The sequence below is a fragment of the Neofelis nebulosa genome, chromosome 6 (genome assembly GCF_028018385.1).
Source record: "Neofelis nebulosa isolate mNeoNeb1 chromosome 6, mNeoNeb1.pri, whole genome shotgun sequence".
In the NCBI taxonomy this organism is placed as follows: Eukaryota; Metazoa; Chordata; class Mammalia; order Carnivora; family Felidae; genus Neofelis; species Neofelis nebulosa.
Genome location: NC_080787.1, coordinates 127,018,363 through 127,036,120, shown reverse-complemented (window position 1 = coordinate 127,036,120; position 17,758 = coordinate 127,018,363). Strand labels below are relative to the sequence as shown.

General features: G+C 39.0%; 1 protein-coding gene across 3 annotated transcripts in view; it reads left to right on the top strand.

Moving 5' to 3' along the window:
* Positions 1 to 17,758, top strand: part of MAP3K5 (mitogen-activated protein kinase kinase kinase 5) — a 207,460-nt gene that overhangs the window by 66,943 nt on the left and 122,759 nt on the right. For all 3 annotated transcript variants that reach the window (XM_058735399.1, XM_058735398.1, XM_058735401.1), the window contains exon 3: positions 13,264 to 13,287. In XM_058735399.1, coding sequence (XP_058591382.1) covers positions 13,264 to 13,287 — 24 coding nt within the window. The remainder of the gene's footprint in view (positions 1 to 13,263; positions 13,288 to 17,758) is intronic.

Genomic DNA, 17,758 nt, shown 5'->3' with positions numbered 1-17,758 from the left:
CTAGAATCCAGTGGAGAAGAAATTCGATGACACGTAGAAAAATGGTCGTGTTGAGTTCTGAACTGCAGTTAGAGTTGCGGCTGGGGAGACTGCGTTCCTAGGAAGTCGTCCAGTCCACTGGAGAAGGAAATGGAGATGGCATGAAGTATGGTCAAGCCTTATGCTGTGTCACCATTGGGGGTTTCACTGGGCACGCCCTGTCTCCACCTAGAAATACGCTTTCTACTGAAAGTACTCGGGAAGAGAAATTCTCCAAATATCACCAGAAAACTGCTATCCTCTTCCCTGGGAGATGATTTCAGTAACTCAACAACTTAGGGAAAGGAGAAATAAAAACCTACTATATTTGTCTACAAAACTCAGCATATCATTCTCTCCATTATAGGGGCATAATGATAGGAAGGTATTTCTTCCATCCAAAAAGATTGTCTAAAATGCTTCTGCAAGGCCAAGTGATTTTACACCGTGTGATTCTTTGAAAAGCATCTAACAATTCTGTGAAATGCGTGCTGAGTCTGATATCATCCATTTCCTTTGTGAAACTTCCAGCCAGCTTCATGCAACTTATTCTTATCTGTATCTTCCAGTTTTCAAATCAAAGCCAAGCTGGGAACATGGAGACCTAAAACCCAGAGCCATATTTCCAACCGCTTAGTAACTGCTATATGGAGATCTCTAACCCCACACCCATGGAAAAAAAAAAAGTCGTATTTTGCTTTTATCTGAATATCTAAAGCTTATATGACTTTTTTGAAAATCTGTAGTTTCATTTAGCAAATATACATTTACTGAAGGCCAGGCATTGTGCTGGCCATTGATAGGCTATCCCTTTACAGAATATTCTGCAGTAGACCTTAGAGATTTGCCCCTACTCTGTCTGAATCTGTTTTGTTTTGTTTTTTTACCCAGAGAAATTCTTTAAGCTACCCCTACTTTATTTTACCTTAGATTTACCCCTCTAATTAATGCATCATAAAGTTTTGTGGTGGTGTATTTTAATTAAACATTTTGATTTACTACCATTTATAACATATCAGTAGTCAATAAAGGAATGAAATTATTTTATTTTTTATTTTTATTGCATTACTTTATTTTATTTACATTAAGTATCCTAAGCAGGCAGTGTTGTGTTAGACATTTTTCACTTCACCCTACTTTTATTCTTGCCCTATGGTTATTTTGTGATTTCATTTATGACTATTCTTTCCTGGGGAAATTTTTTAAAAAATGAATTAAAATGACATTTGAGAGAAAGAGTTGAAGCTCATCAGAAATGTTTATGGAACAAATAAATTGATTTCATTGCTTTTTGCCAGCCTTTGTTTAGAAGTGTTATTGGTACTTGAATACAATAGTTCTTTAAACAGGCTAATCTATCTAAAATATACTCATTTATCTTGTACCTAATAGCTGCTTGTAACTGAGCACTTACTGTGTGTTTCACCCACATACATTTTCACATTTAATTCTAAAAACATCCCTGTGGGGTATATTATGTGCTGTCATACCATTATTTTATAGAATTGCAAACTGAGACTCAAATAATTTCAATCATCTGCCTAACTCCGAAGCCCACCCTCCTAACCCCTAAACTTCATTGCAGTTTCTTCTAGTTAGAAGGATATCTGACTTTCCTGTTAGGTGTGTTCATTGAGAAAACCCATCAATTATGTCTGCCCCCTGAATTGTTCCATACAACAGCCATCCTGTCTTTTCTCTTACTCCTTCCACTAGCTTAAGCTTTTGCCATTTTTTGTTTGTTTGTTTGTTTGTTTGTTTGTTTGTTTAACTTGTTCCTGGTCCAAATAAGTGTCTGGTTGCAAAGGACCAAGTTCTCTGGGACATAAAGTATTTCTTTTCAGTCTAACAATTTCCTCTGAGCCCTAGAAATTTTTCTGGTCCTCTGCTACTGAGAAAAAAGTGTGTGTGTGTGTGTGTGTGTGTGTGTGTGTGTGTGTGTGTGTTAATTTTATTAATTTCCATTGTAGTTCATTATAGGTGTTATCCCTGCCTTCTACCAACAGAAAAGAAAACATCTGTGAAATAAGGCAGAACAGGAGTTACTGTAAAAATATATTATGTATAGATTAGCCAAATAAAATAAAAATGAACCATCTCCCTGTTTTCACAGGGCACAGACAGAACGAGAATGCTATTCTGGTCACATATCGAGCCTCACGTACATTGATTCTTTGGATATCTAGAAAGTACAGCTGCACCAGTTTTATTTCATCTACTGCTCTTTGTTGAAGAGAGCAGTTTCTCTTTGGCAGCAAAATCATAGGAAAAAAAAATTTAAGTTTAGGCTCCTAAAAAATAATTGATAGGAACATAAAAATACTTGATATCTGTGTCTGGGTTTCCATATGAAAGGATGTTGAGGATCTAATCAAATCATATACTTGCAATAAGATTTGTATACATTTGAAATTGCAAGTACTATCTTACTGTAGTAAGAACGAATGAAATATTTAATTTTTTTTTCAGAAAGAGATCATTGCACTTTGAGAAAGAGAAGTTGATAGTTTTTTCCCTTAGCATTTTAACAACACAGTCTTCACTGTTTTCTTTAAATAAATACCACGATAACTTCTTATGTGCGTGTTAATGAGACTCTATGCTAAGACTTAACACTTGCTTGAAAATAAGAAATGGCTGTAACAGTTCTTTCCAGATTAATTTCATGTATTACAGAAATGATCAGACCTCCGCTTGGGGTCTCTCAGCAGAATGGAGGAGTAAGCCTGGACACGCCTAACAAATGAGCCGTGGGACAGACCCACAAAACGCATCTGACATCAGAAAGGACTTGAGGGAAACAAAGGGCTGTTGTATAGAGTGTGGAAATTGTTCTAATGAGCCATTTCTTCTATCGGCAGAAATTCCTTTTTGAAACTGCTCTCAGCTCTAATTCTTGAGATTCATTCCCCTTTTCCTTTCTTCAGCTCCCTCTCTTCCCTGCAAGCCACTCCCCACTCACTTTAAACAGTGCTGCTTATAAAAACGAAGCAAAACAAAACAAGGAAATACCCCTGCATACCATCAGATAGTCAACAATTAGATGCCCTTATAGTGCCCACCACAAGGCTGTGGAGAGTAGGAGATGGGCACTGCTGGTGGGAGGGTATATTGGCACTACTTCCAAAGAGCAATTTGGCAACACCTAGTATTATCACATGAGCATAGCACAGAAGCTCAGCAACTCTGTCTCTGGATGTGCACTGTAAAAAGAGTCTCTGGCATGCAGAAGGGGATCTAATCAAGAATGTTATATGACCATTGTTTGTAATAACCCCTCTCCCCAGAGAATTGGTAAATACCTATCAACAAGGGAATGAATAAATACCTTCTGGTAGAGTCATTCAGTGGAATATTCTAGAGCACTCGAATTAACTAGAGTCTTATGTGTCACTATCAATATATCTCAGAAACGGTGTGGAGAGAAAAAAAACAAATCACAGAAGCGTGTGTGCGGTATGATACCATCCATACAAAATCTAATCACGTGCAAGGCAGTGCTTTCATACGTCTTTGCGTTTTGAAGGATAGATGTGCACATGGGAATTACAAACAACAAATTCAGAATAGTTATCTCTTTGGGAGATAGGAATAGAATAGGACTGGGGGGAAAGACAAGAGTCTTCACATTTATCTGCAATTTTTGATTTCTAAGTCTAGGTGGTATATACATGAGTGTGTGATAATTTCTATGCTTTTTTTATAGTTGAAATATCTCACAATCATTTTCTTAAGGAAGAAGTTTGCGGTACTTTGTATCTTTCCGGATAATTTACATATATTTTGGGCATTTAAATCCCCAAATAGTGTTTAATTTCTTTCTGCTTGCATTCTAACTGTGATTAAAAAGGCTCAGATGCATTTGGACCTTTCTTTCTGCACTAAGATAGGCTTTATTCCCATGTTATCTATTACGGAATAAATGTTTCTCTAGAGATTGAAATGCATATCAGTTAGTAGTGACACAGCTTATGTGGAAAAGTGATGATTATGTGAGATTATTCCCTTTTCAAGAAATTTAGTTATATTTTTCTTTTTAATCATTGCTTGAAAAGTTATTTCATTTTAACAATACACAGTTCCTCACAAAATTAAAAATAGAGTTACCAGGAGCACCTGGGTGGCTCAGTCGGTTGAGTGTTTGACTTCAGCTCAGGTCATGATCTCACAGGGTTGGTGAGTTCGAGCCTGGCATCGGGCTCTCTGCTGTTAGTGCAGTACCAGCTTCAGATCCTCAGTCTCCCTCCCTCTCTGCCCCTACCCCGCTTGTGCTGTCTCCCTCTCCTTCTCTCTCTTTCTCAAAAATAAATTAACCTTTAAAAAGTAAATAAATAAAAAATAAAAATCGAATTACCATATGATCCAACAATTTCACTCCTGGACAAAATATCCAAAAGACTTGAAAGCAGGATCTCATGGAGATATTTGTTCACCCATGTCCCTGGCAGCATTATTCACAGTAACCAAAAGGTAAAAGTAACTTAAATATCCATTAAGAGATGAATGGATAAAATAAAATGTGGGATATACACAAAATAGAATATTATTCAAGTCTTGAAAAGGAAGGAAATTCTGACATGATGAACGTTGACAACTGTCATAGTTTCTCATTCAGATAGCTCTGTGGTACTGATGATCTTTTATCTTGCAGGTATAGAGGGACCCAGTCTCCTTTAGAGCTTATTGTGAGAAACTGGATATTATGTTTTTCTGGTACTTACTCATTTCCACTTAAAGCAAATTGTTATAGTTTTGAAAAGAGCAGCGATATCCTTGTTGTCAATTTCAGTGATTCTGCCAACTTCTAGTCAATTGGTGAAGATATGAGGGTCATTTTTGGTACAAATACCTCGAACTTAAATTGAATTTTTACTTGGATCTGGTGAATCTACTCAGGTTCCACTGTGTTCTTAAACCTGTACATTTTTTCCCCCTCTTACACTGCCAGTTCCTCTTCTTAAAGTCTTAACCTCCCTTACCAAAGTTAATTACTCAGAGGAATCTAGTTTTAGATTTTGAGTTGTGTATGAAATTAAAATTTATATTTTTCCAATGGTTTATTTTTTTTTTTTTAGTTTAACAGTGAATTTTTATTGGATTCAAGTATCTTGCTTACTTGATAACCAACCATTGATTTGTAAACCATGGCACTCTCTACTCTCCCTGGTTCAACATAGCGTCACAAACCTTCATATTGTTTCATGGACAGATTTTTCTTTCTGTTGAGAGAGGAAACAGTCGTGTTCTCTATTTTACTTATAGGAAGGGTCTACCTTTTATCTGAGCTATAATCATTCCCCACCAAATTGGGAGGGAAAAAAGGTAACTTGGGGGAGGAGCAGACGAGTAATACATGTGAGCACCTCTTTATCAAGATTTTCTCTGAAGATCAGACAAACTAGATGAATGATTTATTTAGCATGAGTTGATTTCCCAGGTGTAGAATCCATCCCTGAGTTTTTGGAAAGGGCCTGAGATTGGAGAACCCAGTTTTCTTTCATGTCAATTAGCAATCTTACATCTACTGAGGAGTTACCTGTATACTGGATAGAGTACGCCTTTGTTTTCCTATCTAATTCCTCCTTTACCTCCCCACCCACACCCACTCTTTCTAGTGTCTAATTACCATTTTTGTCAAAGAGAGAAAGAAGTCTATCCTACACTGCGAGTGGAAAATGTCATCATATCACTGAGTTGGCACCAGATATTTTCTTCATTTGTAGAGACTTCCATCGTAGGCCCATGAGTCTGAATATGTAAACAGCAAGAAGGAATACTTCTGCACACTGAAGATCCGAGTCTGAAAGCCTCCTGACTCCCACCCAGATGGGGCAAGGCTTGCCTGAATTCTGTTCCCTTTTGTTCATTATAAATAAGTGATTCTTGCTGTGCAAGCTGATCTATGTGGCACACAAACCCATTATCCTATTTAGGTCCTTGTAGAATGCATCCTTGAAATTTTTACTGAAATTTATGCAAAAAATGTAATTTACTGTACAGAAATTCATTTTGCCTGTAGCTACATAACAATAGAGGTTTTTTTTTTTTTAATAAGAAATACCTGTATTTGAGTAATTTGTTCCAATTAGGTGTTGCTGAGACAAATAGCTGGTGTCAAAGAAGAGGAAGTTAATTGTAATGGCAATACATTATAAGGAGAAGTTTGTGTTAAAAAGCTGTTTCAGTCAGAGAAAGACAAAAATCATATGACTTCACTCATATGAGGACTTTAAGGGACAAAACAGATGAACATAAGGGAAGGGAAAGAAAAATAATATAAAAACAGGGAGGGGAACAGAAGAGACTCATAAATATGGAGAACAAACTGAGGGTTGCTGGAGGGGTTGTGGGGGGGGGGGGGATGAGCTAAATGGGTAAAGGAATCTACTCCTGAAATCATTGTTGCACTAGATGCTAACCAATTTGGATGTAAATGATTAAAAAAATAAAAAATAAAAGGAGTGAAGAATTATGCTCTACTTTCTTCAATCAGAGCATGTACATAAATTACTTGGACTTCTGCACTGGAGGTTTGTCCATTTTCTCCCATTTATATATGTATTCAGGAATTTACTTATATTAGCTGGATTCACAGATTTTTTTAATACTTTGGATTATAAAATTATCATTTTAATATTTTTAAAAAAGCTGTTTCAAATCCTTTATGTGTAGAATGTCGCTCCTCAACATCCCAGCCACATTCAAAGACATCTCTACTTATAGTGGAGTCCTCCCACAAAGACATATTTATTTAACATAAAATAAAATTTAGAGGGATGAGAGGAGAGTCAAAATTTCTTTTGGGATTACTTTCCAGCTTTGTTATAATTTAACGTGACTTTTGGTACAGGTTGATTTAATCGACAGCTGTTCATGTGAAGAGAAGGATATGTTCTCACCCCTGCTCACAAAACAATAAGGTATAAAATATGTCTAGGTCTGGTAAAATAGGAATTGAGTTGGGGTTGTTTGTTTTGATAATATTAATACTCAAACTATGTATGTCTTTAAAATGCTTAACATACTTTTATGAGCTTATTTCAATTATTCTTGAAAAACAGTCCAAGATAGACAAGTTCGGTACTTTCTACATAGATTAGGCAGATGAAAGATACTTTCTTTACAGATGAGAAATAAACCCAGAGAGATACAATGACTTAAAGGCACACACAGTAAGTGTCAGAGAAGGGCAAACTCCATCTTGTTTGACTTATCATCACGTATATTTCTAAGTCTGCGCACAGATTTCATGTCCTATAAAAATATGATTTTCTGGATTCTTGTTAGATTATTGAGCTTTTTTTTTTTTTTTAACATGAGCTTTGATGCAAGCCTAACATGGAAGCACTAACGTAATTAGTTTCCTAACTTTAAAGATGGGCCAGTTCTGTGACACCTGTATTGGAGTGTTCTTCCTGAGCTGGTACAGCTTTATTTTTGCAGCATGCTGAAGAGTAAAGTTGAATCCTACCCTCTTGGTGAGGCCCGGGATGTTCACAACAGCCCATTTGATATTTCCTAGTCTCGTCGTGTTTTGAAGTGTTGAACTTAGGTAAGAGGATGGAGCTAGGGAGTATAAGAAATAACCCTCCTTTACCCGACTTGGGTGGAACCCTTGCCTACTTCCCCTTGGACAGGAAGCGGGATCAGAAGGGAAGACCCAGAGGTCACCAGCTGGGGACCACGTTCTCTCCAGCCAGGAACTCCCAGCCTGCTCCTTTTCTTTCAGGAAGCTGAGGTCCTGCTTGCTAGTTCTGCTTCTCCCAGCCTGAATCAATTGAACTTGGCAACCCCACACCAGCTGCTCCCACTTCCTTCCCCCGGCTGCGATTACCTAAATTCTAGGCACACTTTCCAGTTTTGGAGATGCTCCATTTATTTATCCTTAAAATGACCTCTTCAAAGTTGTATTGTCCCAAATAGCTATCAAAAGTTGCCTTTGTCTTCCCTTGCAAAGAGACCCAGACTAGATTGTCTCTTCTGTTTTCTTTCCCTATCTGGTTATCAAAGGGTACTGGAAAATGGGAAAAAAACCAATTTGGGGTGTTTCTGGTACAGCCAGGGGGTGTGCAAACCAGAAAGCCTAAGACAAGTATGAAGTTGTAGGGAAGTAATACATCCTCAAAACATTTCATTGGGAAGGATTTGGAGTTTATTTTGCCATCTTATTTCTAAGCAGTTTAGATGAGGAATTTCCATGCAGTGATGTGAAACATAGCAGTTGTGTCTTAAATTGATTTCATGTCCTCCTTTTTTTTCCTTCAGTGGGTTCAGTACAGATTAAACGTTCACTTGTCTCCCTGAGTAGGTAGCTACCTTGTGAGGTCTTGTTTGCTCTTTATTTGTACTGAGTTACAATGCACACATAGTACTTTTCTTCTTTAGAGTTGATGCCTCATTTAACATTACATCATAAACTGTGAGTAAACTCTGTCTTCTTCAAGAGAACAATTTATATCCATTTAGCCTTTGCAAAACATAAACAATAGTTAATAAGAATTCAACAGATCCTATGATTTTTTTAAACAGTGACTTTTTATTGGATTCTTTTCAGCACTTTTATTTATTTATTTTTTAAATGTTTACTTGTTTTGAGAGCAAAAGTGCGCACGTGTGCATGAGCGAGGGAGGGGCAGAGAGAGGGAAAAAGAGAATCCTAAGCAGGCTCCATGCTGTCAGCACAGAGTCTGACTTGGGGCTCGATCTCACAAACTGTGAGATAGATCATGACCCGAGCCAAAATCAAGAGCTGAAGTTTAACTGAATGAGCCACCCAGGTTGCCCACAGCACTTTTATTTTTTTAAAAAAAATTTTTTTAACGTTTATTTATTTTTGAGACAGAGAGGGACAGAGCATGAATGGGGGAGGGTCAGAGAGAGGGAGACACAGAATCTGAAACAGGCTCTGGGCTCTGAGCTGTCAGCACAGGGGCCCAATGCGGGGCTCGAACTCACAGACCGCGAGATCGTGACCTGAGCTGAAGTCGGCGCTCAACCGACTGAGCCACCCAGGCGCCCCGCCCACAGCACTTTTAAACAGCACCCAACTTAGCCAATGGTATAAATTATACACTCAGTAAACGTTAGGGAAAGAGTCATTTGAAAATATGACCATACAAAGTAGTTTCACGGTTTAGTAGGGAACCAGAAACATTGACCCTGTGCCCTTTTAATAGTAAATGCTACCTCTAGACATCCCACGAACATCTTGCTTACTTGATAACTGACCATGGATTTGTAAATCATGGCACTCTGGACTCTCTCTGGTTCAAAATAGGCATCACGCACACTTATTATTTTATGGGGAGGTTTTTCATGGGGATGACCTTAATACAGTTTCATAATTTGTTATAATGCAAAATGAAATGAAAGCAAAGAAGACATGTTATTAATGAGCCATTCTTCAGGAAGGTGTCGCATATTGGCTCTAAGCCAATAGCAGCCTATTTTCTGTAGTGAAAATAGTACAGAAATACTATAGTACAGAATAGTACAGAAATAGCCTATTTTCTGTAGTGACAAGCAGAGGGACCCTTCAGCCTGCTCACGGTTCCCCTCGTCACTACTTCCATTTTTGTGTCTGGTGCACCAGAAGAGAGAGGCGGTAGGGTAGCTCCAGTCCTGGGCGTGAAGGTGTCTCTCCTTCCCGTGGCACAAGGACAGAGTGCTCACTGGATAGGCCTTTAGCCAAAAGCAAATGATAGAACACAGAGTTGGAAGAGACCAGCAATCACTCAACCCAACTCTTAGTGTGTTACATTAGAGGGAGGAGAAATGACATCTGGCTAGTCAAGAGTGGAGCCAGGACTTACACATTTCTACTGTGATTCATAGCCCAATATTTTATACATTCATTAACTTATTCATGCTTTTATTGAGTACCTACTATATGGCATTCAATTTGCTAGGCAATTAGTGGGGTAAAAGATGAACAAACCATTCGGGTTGCTTGTGATATGGGATAGGAGAATCATATAATGACACATTTACAATGAGTACATGTATTGCTATCTTAGAGGTCTATACGGGGGTAATAGTGGCAGCAATTAAGAACATCATCTACTGTTGGGAAGTTTGGTGTCATTGAAGGCAGTCAAGGGCAGCTTCAAAGAGAACAGGTTTCTTACGCAATGCACAGAGGATGCTGTGTGATAGAGGATGAAGAGAAGGGCATTCCTTGATACTTAGAAGGAGGAGAAGGGGATATTATTATCACAAGAGAGCTGTGTTCAAAAGAGTGTGGTTTGCTACTCTGAAGCGATGCTCTATAAATCAAGTTTGGAAAATTCTGCATACTGTGTTCCTGACTTTGTGATTATTCAGCATTTTTAAAATTTTCGACTTATTTTTTCATGAACCATTGTGTGTGCATGTGTATGTTCGTGTGTGTAGATGTGTGTGTGAGAGAGAGAGAGAGAGAGAAAAGGATGCACTAACTACCTGTGAAACACCTGTGGGAAGAGCCACTTTCCACCTTCCTCCACAGTGTCACTCATCTGTCTCTTGGTTTCCATCCCTTGGGCACCACTATCATCCAAGCCCTTATTTTGATGTCCCTGTACATTTGCAATGCCACCTAAATGCTTTTTCCCCTCCAATACTAAATACCACCATCTCATTAGTATTTTTTTCAAGTTTTAACAAGGTTTATCTTTTATGTATTTGTCATTCTTGGGTAATATGTTCACCTGATAGAAAAATTTAAGGGGCGCCTGGGTGGCTCAGTCGGTTGAGCGTCTGACTTCGGCTCAGGTCATGATCTTGCGGTCTGTGAGTTCGGGCCCCGCGTCGGGCTCTGTGCTGACAGCTCAGAGCCTGGAGCCTGCTTCTGATTCTCTGCTCCCCCTCTCTCTCCGCCCCACCCCTGCTGTACTCTGTCTCTCCCTGTCTTTCAAAAATGAATAAACATTAAAAAAAAAAAAAAAAAGACCTGGCAAGCCTGAAAAGGTTTTAAAAAAAAAAGAAAAATTTAAAAGTGCAACACAATTTGGGGCACCTGGGTGGCTCAGTCGGTTAAGTGTCTGACTTCGGCTCAGGTCATGATCTCAAGGTTCGTGGGCTCAAGCCCCGCGTTGGGCTCTATGCTGACAGCTCAGAGCCTGGAGCCTCCTTTGGATCCTGTCTCTCTGTCTCTCTCTGTCCTGCCCTTGCTTGTGCTTTGTCTCTCTCTCTCTCTTTCAAAAATAAATAAACAAATAAAAGTGCAACAGGATATATAGTGAAAAGTCATTCTCTCATCTTTGACCCCCACCCAGCCAGCTTCCCTCTTTTATTGGCAAGCACTATTATTGGTTTCTTGTATATTCTGCTAGAGAGATTTTACAAATGTACAAATTAGAATTTTCTTTTTCTCCCTTTTATACATAAATAGGAGCATAGGATAAACACCATTCTGTTCTTTGCTTTTTTTTTCACTTAGCAGTATATCTTGGAGATCTTTCCCTATCAAGAACTTCTCTATGAAGAGCTTCCTCATTCTTTGTTTAGTGGCATTATATTCCATTATATGGAGTTACCATCATTTATTTAACCAGATTCTAATTGGTAGACATTGATGTTGTGCCCAGCCTTTGCTCTTACAGTGTCCCAATGTATGCTGATACTTCTTTATGTATATCGCTCGCCTTAAAAAACATGCTGACTGCCAGTTGTTCACAAAGCACTTTATTGTGGCATTCAAGGCCTTCTTTAGTAAGGCCCCAAATAACTTTCTAATATTATTGGTACATGCCAAAGTGAACTTTCTTCTTAGTCCAGTGATCAAATTCAAGATCTTTTTCGAATACCTCTTTAACTCTCTTCTCTATACTTCCTCAAATGAACTGTCTTCTCCAGCCACCAGTCATCATTTGTGTCATTCCCTAAAAGGGTCTTTGCTGTTCCTGGTCCTCTAACTTGGATCCCTACCTTCCTGCTTTGCCTTTGAAAGTTGTCTTGTCCTCTTTGACTCATCTTGAGTTCCACCTTCTCTGTTGATCTTCCCAGACTTCCTCACATCTTAGGAACATCTTCTTTCCCTTTGAAATGTAAGCCCTTGCTGTAGCATTGCTCTTTAGACCTAGTATGTGTGTACATACACTCATGTGCACCCAGGCATGTGATGTTTCTTTTTAAATGTGTACGTGTCCTCTTTGTCCTCCCCCCCTTTTTTGACCCACAAGATTGTGAAGTATTGAAGGGCTTATTTAGATTTTATATACACAGCTTTATGGCTTTCAAAATTACCCACTACAGTTCCTTCCTGAGATTTTTATTTACTCATCTGTTATCCTTAAGCGTTCAAAAATCTTACGTACTGCTCTAAGTCAAAATCCTTGTCAGTTCCCTCTTTGCCCCCACGTTGATCCTGGGATGAAGAAGGATAGCTGGTCAGCTGGGACTTGAATAGCTCCTCTGCTCCTTCCTTACCTCACCAGATCTGGCTCTTCTTCTTAGCCAGATGGACCTACCCTTGAGGCTCCACAAAAGCCTCACATTCTCTGTTTCCATGACAACATACATGCCATCATTTCCAAAATTCTGTCCCATTTCTCTTTCTAAATCATGATTCCCCAACCTCGGTGAAGCCTTTATGCCATAGGCTTTTCTGGATTATCTCTTCCATGTCTCTAGGCATTTAAACAACTGGAACTAATGATCATGAGAGCTTGCATTATCAACAGCTTTCTATGCACCTGACACAGGATAGCTACGTTATTTACACGATCTCACTCCTCACAGCCTAGAGGACAGAGATGCTGCCTGCAGTGTATTTTTTGCACTCCACTTTTTATTGAACAATATGTAAGTTGTATCTGTGACTGTTCATTGTCAGATGTCCTCATCTATATGTGGGTTTAGCCACTCTGATAACTGGCCAATACCCTTTATTTCCCAAGAGCCAGCATCTGCATGGTCCCCTCCCAGGGTGTAAGTGAGGTTGTACGTAGGGAAAGTGAACTCCTTTTAACCTTTCCCCAGAGAGATCGTGGCTGATAATTCACACGTGTTCTGCAAGAATGATTTTTAGATTATTCAGTTTTTGGGTTTTACATATTTGTACTGTTTCCTTTAAACCATTGACAACACCTTTGTGTTCTCTCGTTTCCATCAGATTATAAGTTTTTCAGATACAGAAACATATGGTATACTTCCTGAAATTTCTAATTGCTAATAAAATTGTTAATACAAATATATCAAATAGTTAATTATCAAATTAATTTTGTATTAACGTCTGCTTTATTTTTTTCTTTTCTTATTGTTTAGGAAATCATTTGCCAGAAGAATACTGTGAGTATTTTCCCTAACTCTTCCAGAAATTTTTTATCATTTCTGTTCTATCAACTAATCTCTGGTTGTTTTTTTTAATCTCCACAAATTATTAATTTCTATCTCTGTTTTTCCTCTTTAGAGTTTCTGAGGCATCAATATAAATATGGTTATTTTATCTAAATATTTCTTTACGGTGAAAATTTGTAAATAGTGGGAGATGATGCCGACACCCGTTTGTTTTTGTTTTGTTTTGTTCAAGTTTATTTATTTGAGAGAGAGAGAGCGCGCACATGCATATAAGCGCAGGGAAGGGGCAGAGAGAGAGAGAGAGAGAGAAAGAGAGAATCCCAAGCAGGCTCTGCTTTGTCAGCACAGAGCCTGACGTGGGGCTCGATCCCACAAACCGTGAAATCGTGGCCCCAGCTGAGATCAAGAGCCAGAGGCTTAACTGAGTCACCCAGGTACCCTAATGCCTGTTTTTTTTTTTAGCATATATACTTATATTTTGGGGAAAAAAATGTTTCCATAGTATATCCAGTTTTCTAGCATATATACACATGAGTACATATATGTGTCTGTGTGTCTACATATGTTTATATATACACATATATAGATGTCTGTATCTGTGTATAAATTATATAACACAAATTATAAGTACAGATATATATATATATATATATATATATATATACACACACACACACACCTACATACATAGATACATGTCAATCTATTATCTGTTTATCTATACAGGTTGATTTAAGTTCTTGAGTCTAGCCTGCCTTTGAGACCACACTACAGAATTCCTACTTTCCACGCAGTACTAAACAAGAGTTAAAAAGTGATAAAAGTAAATTTCAAATTTTAAAAGTGCCTGAAGAAAATTTATATATATTAGGGAATCAGCCTTGACAGGCTAGTGGTTGTATTTTTCATTTAGAAAATAAGCCAGCATTTAAAAACCTTAAAGAATGTATCTCTACAAATTAGATTGGAAATAATACCCTACATAAAGATCTGCACGTGATTTAAGATGATAAGATTAAAAGTACAATTGGTAGTTTGTCCTTCCATCTGAAAGTTTAAAACTTACTGTTAAGATTGCACCAAGTCAGAGGCTCATTGCAACATAATGTCATTATGCACTTTTATTCTTCACATCTGGACAGGAAATGAGCAATTATTGCTTCAGGCATCTGTTTAGCATAGCAGTTTTATTAAACAAATATTGATCATGTATTGTGTGCCAGGCTTTGAGCCTCGTGCCACGGGGATTCACTGTGGAGACTGAAAGTGGAAGCAAGCAGATTCAAAACTGCTCCGTGAGACGGCAAATGACAAGTGCCAGAGTCTAGCTGGGGGAGAAGGTCAGGACACAAATAAGCAAAGACACAAATTAGAAGATTAACGTAGGGAGGGGCGCCTGGGTGGCTCAGTCGGTTAAGCGTCCGACTTTCGGTTTCCACTCAGATCATCATCTTTCAACTTCGTGTGTTCAAGCCCTGCATCAGGCTCTATGCTGGCAGCATGGAGCCTGCTTGAGATTCTCTGTATTCCTCTCTCTGTGCCCCTCCCCAACTCATGCTGTCTCTGTCTCTCTCAAAATAAAACAAATAAGCATAAGAATTTTAAGGAAAGAAAGAAAGGAAAGAAAATTAATGCAAGGCAATGTGAAGAGTGGGTGGCCGTGTATCAAGTGGTCAGAGAGGTCTTTCAGAGGAGGTAGCATTTACAAAGACCTAAATGATAGGAAATTGCTAACCACACCCACTGATGGGTCAGACATGTGGAGAAGCAGGCTTGCAAGGTGACTGGTATATTGCACGTTATGATCTGGTCACCTGTTGACCTGAGTAAGCAGCGGGGTTTCAGCTACTGGGTGTCCTTATCAAAAGTCGAGTATTTTGAGCATATATTTCGATATGTTTGAATGCTTCGGTTCACCTTTATGCAGCTTTCAAAAATTGAAAAACAGAATCAGTATGGTTTTTTTTAAGTGAAGATAATAGAATAGGACTAGATTTTGAACTGCAGGTTTTTATAGCCCTGAGCACAGGCACGGGCCAGAGAGATTGCTGTTGTCATTTTATGATCATGCCTTAGTACTTTGAAGTTTAAGGAAATGTGGTCTTTCTTTTTCAAGAAGCGGGTCTAAATATTTTAGAATTGGTACCTTATTAATAAGGCAGTTGTTGTGCCTGAGATGTCTGTTCTTGATCACATAGTGTTTTCTTTTTTAATTTGCTTTGGATTATCAGTTATTTGAAACTCTGGGTGAAATAGCAATCTGTAAACAGAAATTGCAACGATAACGTTTCTAAGTTTTAAGTGAGCCAACCCCGGGGAAAAAAATATTCCCATATTATTAGTTTTCATCATTTTGAAAAAAAAAAGTGCTTTTCTCTGCAGTTGGTTGGTATCTTTTAAAGAAACAGTGTTACAACCAAACCTCACACTTTGCCCCCACTGCAGGCTCACTGCGCTGTGTCTTAGTTCAGGCCTGGTAGCATCTATGTGCCTCCTGCAGCTTCTCACCCTCCACTTCGTTTGGACACCAACAATGGGGAATGAAAAAAATATGTATTTATTGCCTTCGAAACATAGGCAAGAGACTCCAGAAAGTGCAGTGAGGCCAGGAACTTAGGAAAACCTTGGCATGCTGGTTATTTTCAACAAGGATTCTGAAGCCTTATTCCACGGGGTTTGAAGAAGACAGTTGCAGGAGTACATTTTTCTCTGCTGTTTGCAAGACTCTCATTTTACTTTCTTCACCCCTGCAGTGGTGATGCACACCCAGATGTCTGAGAGTCATCCTCTCCCAGGATTGTTTTACGCAGACGCTTTATTCCCCAGTGCCCAGTGTTTCAATAGTTCTGTATGCTGTTTCATGTCTTGTACACAAATACACGTGGTATTAAGGCTTCTGAGGATACAGAACTTGGTGCAGCAGCAGCAGCAGAATATTTTGAAATGCTAACAGTGTTTTTCTGGCTTACTGGCTTTTCATCTATTCTAATTTTTGACTTGGAAGATTCAGAGCATTTCTTTTTAAATTTTGAGTTATAGAACTTATCTAAAACAGGAATATTTGATTCTGTCGCCCTTTTATAACCCACTCATAGTTACAGCTCTAGAAACCTTGGGGAACAACCTCTTGGTACACTTGCCTTTCTTTTCTGCTTAGGCAGTGGATCTGGTGAAAAGGATTACGTTGGTGGATATGCTGTAGGATCTCAGAAACATTTAAAAAAATTTTTTAATGTTTTATTTATTTTTGAGACAAAGCATGAGCAAGGGAGGGGCAGAGAGATAGGGAGACGCAGATTCCAAAGCCGGCTGCGGGCTCTGAGCTTTCAGCACAGAGCCCAACGTGGGGCTCGAACCCACAAATCATGAGATCATGACCTGAGCCGAAGTCAGATACTTAACCGACTGAGCCACCCAGGTGCCACTCAGAAACATTTTAGAAACAGGATATGTTTATTTTTCTTCTTCCTGACTAGTCTTCCAAATTATTGTTCCGTGAAGGAGAACTTAAGAAAGGAACAATTTAATGAACTCAATTTAAAAATCAAATCTCCACCTCTGGAAGTTCTTCTCATACTTTAAGTGGAAGTCAGGTCCTGTTTCAGCTCAACACTACCAGACGTACAACAGGTGCCTCAAAGAATATGTTCATAAAGAATTCAGTCTGGCTGGAAGAGCATTTGTCACTTCTCGTCTGTTTGCTGTGAAGCTATGGCTTGGCTCATTCAGGGTTCCATGAACGTGACCTGAGGCAAAGCGTTGGTGCGTCAGCATGCAGGGGCCACTCAGGAGGATGCAGAACCCTCTAACGATTATGGCATAACCTCCAGAGAAGTCTCTAGGCTAGAGTCCCAAACACATCACAGACCAGCTGCATGACCTCCATAAGCCTAATCTGAATCCTCCTATAAAATAGGGATGATAGCACCTTCTTCAGTGGGTTGTTGGGAGCGTGTATGACCTCCCTTGGCATGTGCAAGTGGTGAGTCATTGTTTGCTCTCATTTGTTTAGTTGTAAGGGTAAGAGAAGTGATGTGTTGTTCCCCGTAATACTGAAATGGCCAGGCTCTGGCAATCTGGGCTCTCTGTGCTCCCTAGAATGGTGATGGGGTTTCCCACATAGCTCATTCTACTTCTCTGCTCTCTGCCTTTTTCTTTTTCTCTCTCTGTGGCTTTTCTCTTAGAGGTCTCTCATGTTGCCTTAGATTCAACCACACCAAATACTTCCCAGGTCTTTACTTTTGTTGGAAACTCTTGGACATTCCAATCATGTATTTCCAACTATCTTCTGGACATTCTCACTTTAGGGGTTCAGCTCCCCTGAAATCATAGCCTTCCTCATAGTGAACATTTCACCCTTCCCACCCCAAATCAGATACCAAACTCTTGAAGTGCCTCTCACATATTACCTGGAAGTCAGGTTCTGTTTGTGATTTATTACCTGATCTATATAACAAGTACC